General features: G+C 32.3%; 1 protein-coding gene across 1 annotated transcript in view; it reads left to right on the forward strand.

The window, feature by feature from the left end:
- The window catches only part of LOC107641853 (B3 domain-containing transcription factor VRN1-like), a 3,775-nt gene extending 3,259 nt beyond the window's left edge, over nt 1-516 (forward strand). The window contains exon 4 of the mRNA XM_016345277.2: nt 101-516. Within this exon, the coding sequence (XP_016200763.1) occupies nt 101-394 (294 nt within the window). The 3' untranslated portion in view covers nt 395-516. The remainder of the gene's footprint in view (nt 1-100) is intronic.

The raw sequence follows: 919 nt of genomic DNA on the forward strand, positions 1-919 counted from the left end.
CCATCAGCATATTAAAATTAATTTTTTTTCTTTTTGTTATTATACTACTGAGGTGCTAACATATTACCATTATATTTTTTTTGAATAAATAATAATTTAGGCCGTACCTTCTAATTTTGCAAGGGAGTACATGAAAGAAGGAGGATACCTACTAAGAGTGGCGGATGGGAGGACATGGAAAGTGATGTACAAGACTTGGAGTGGAGATGGGATGGCTTGCAAGAAGTACAAACTGCAAAAGGGTTGGGCCAAGTTTAGCCAAGGAAACAAGTTAGAGAAGAATGATGTCTGTGTCTTTGAGCTGGTTAATAACAATTGCAATGGTAGTAGCTCCACCATCATACCAACCTTCAATGTTCTAATCCACCGTAACCACATCGGTAGCAGCTATTGATGATGCCTAAGCTAGTTTATTATGTATGTAGTTTAATTTGTTCTTCTCGTGTTAGTTGTGACTAGATTGTGTGTTATGACATTATATATGATACTATTATTATAATGGTTTGGTGGTTTTTATTTTGCATGCATGTATTGACAAGACTATATTATGTTTAAATTATCAATTATTAGTGAATTTAATTTTATATATATTAGCTTTGTATTAATAGGCATGTTATTATTAATATAAACAATGTGTATGTATTAATTACTATACAGGACTAGCTAGCTAGCCAGAGGGATTTGCCAAAGAAGGAAAAAACAAACAAAAGCGGCAGCAAAAGAGTAAAGAGTTTAATAACCATAAACTGACAATGGAAATAACGGGGTCAAAGATATTATTTTGGTACAAGAAAATCGGATCATGTAATAATTATGTAGGAAGAAAGAAAGAAGAGGACACTGAAAGAGGACTACTAATTTCAATTCAATTCTATTTAGTTATCAATATCAATTTATAGACTGCAAACACATTTTTCCG

The sequence above is a fragment of the Arachis ipaensis genome, chromosome B05 (assembly GCF_000816755.2).
Source record: "Arachis ipaensis cultivar K30076 chromosome B05, Araip1.1, whole genome shotgun sequence".
NCBI lineage: Eukaryota > Viridiplantae > Streptophyta > Magnoliopsida > Fabales > Fabaceae > Arachis > Arachis ipaensis.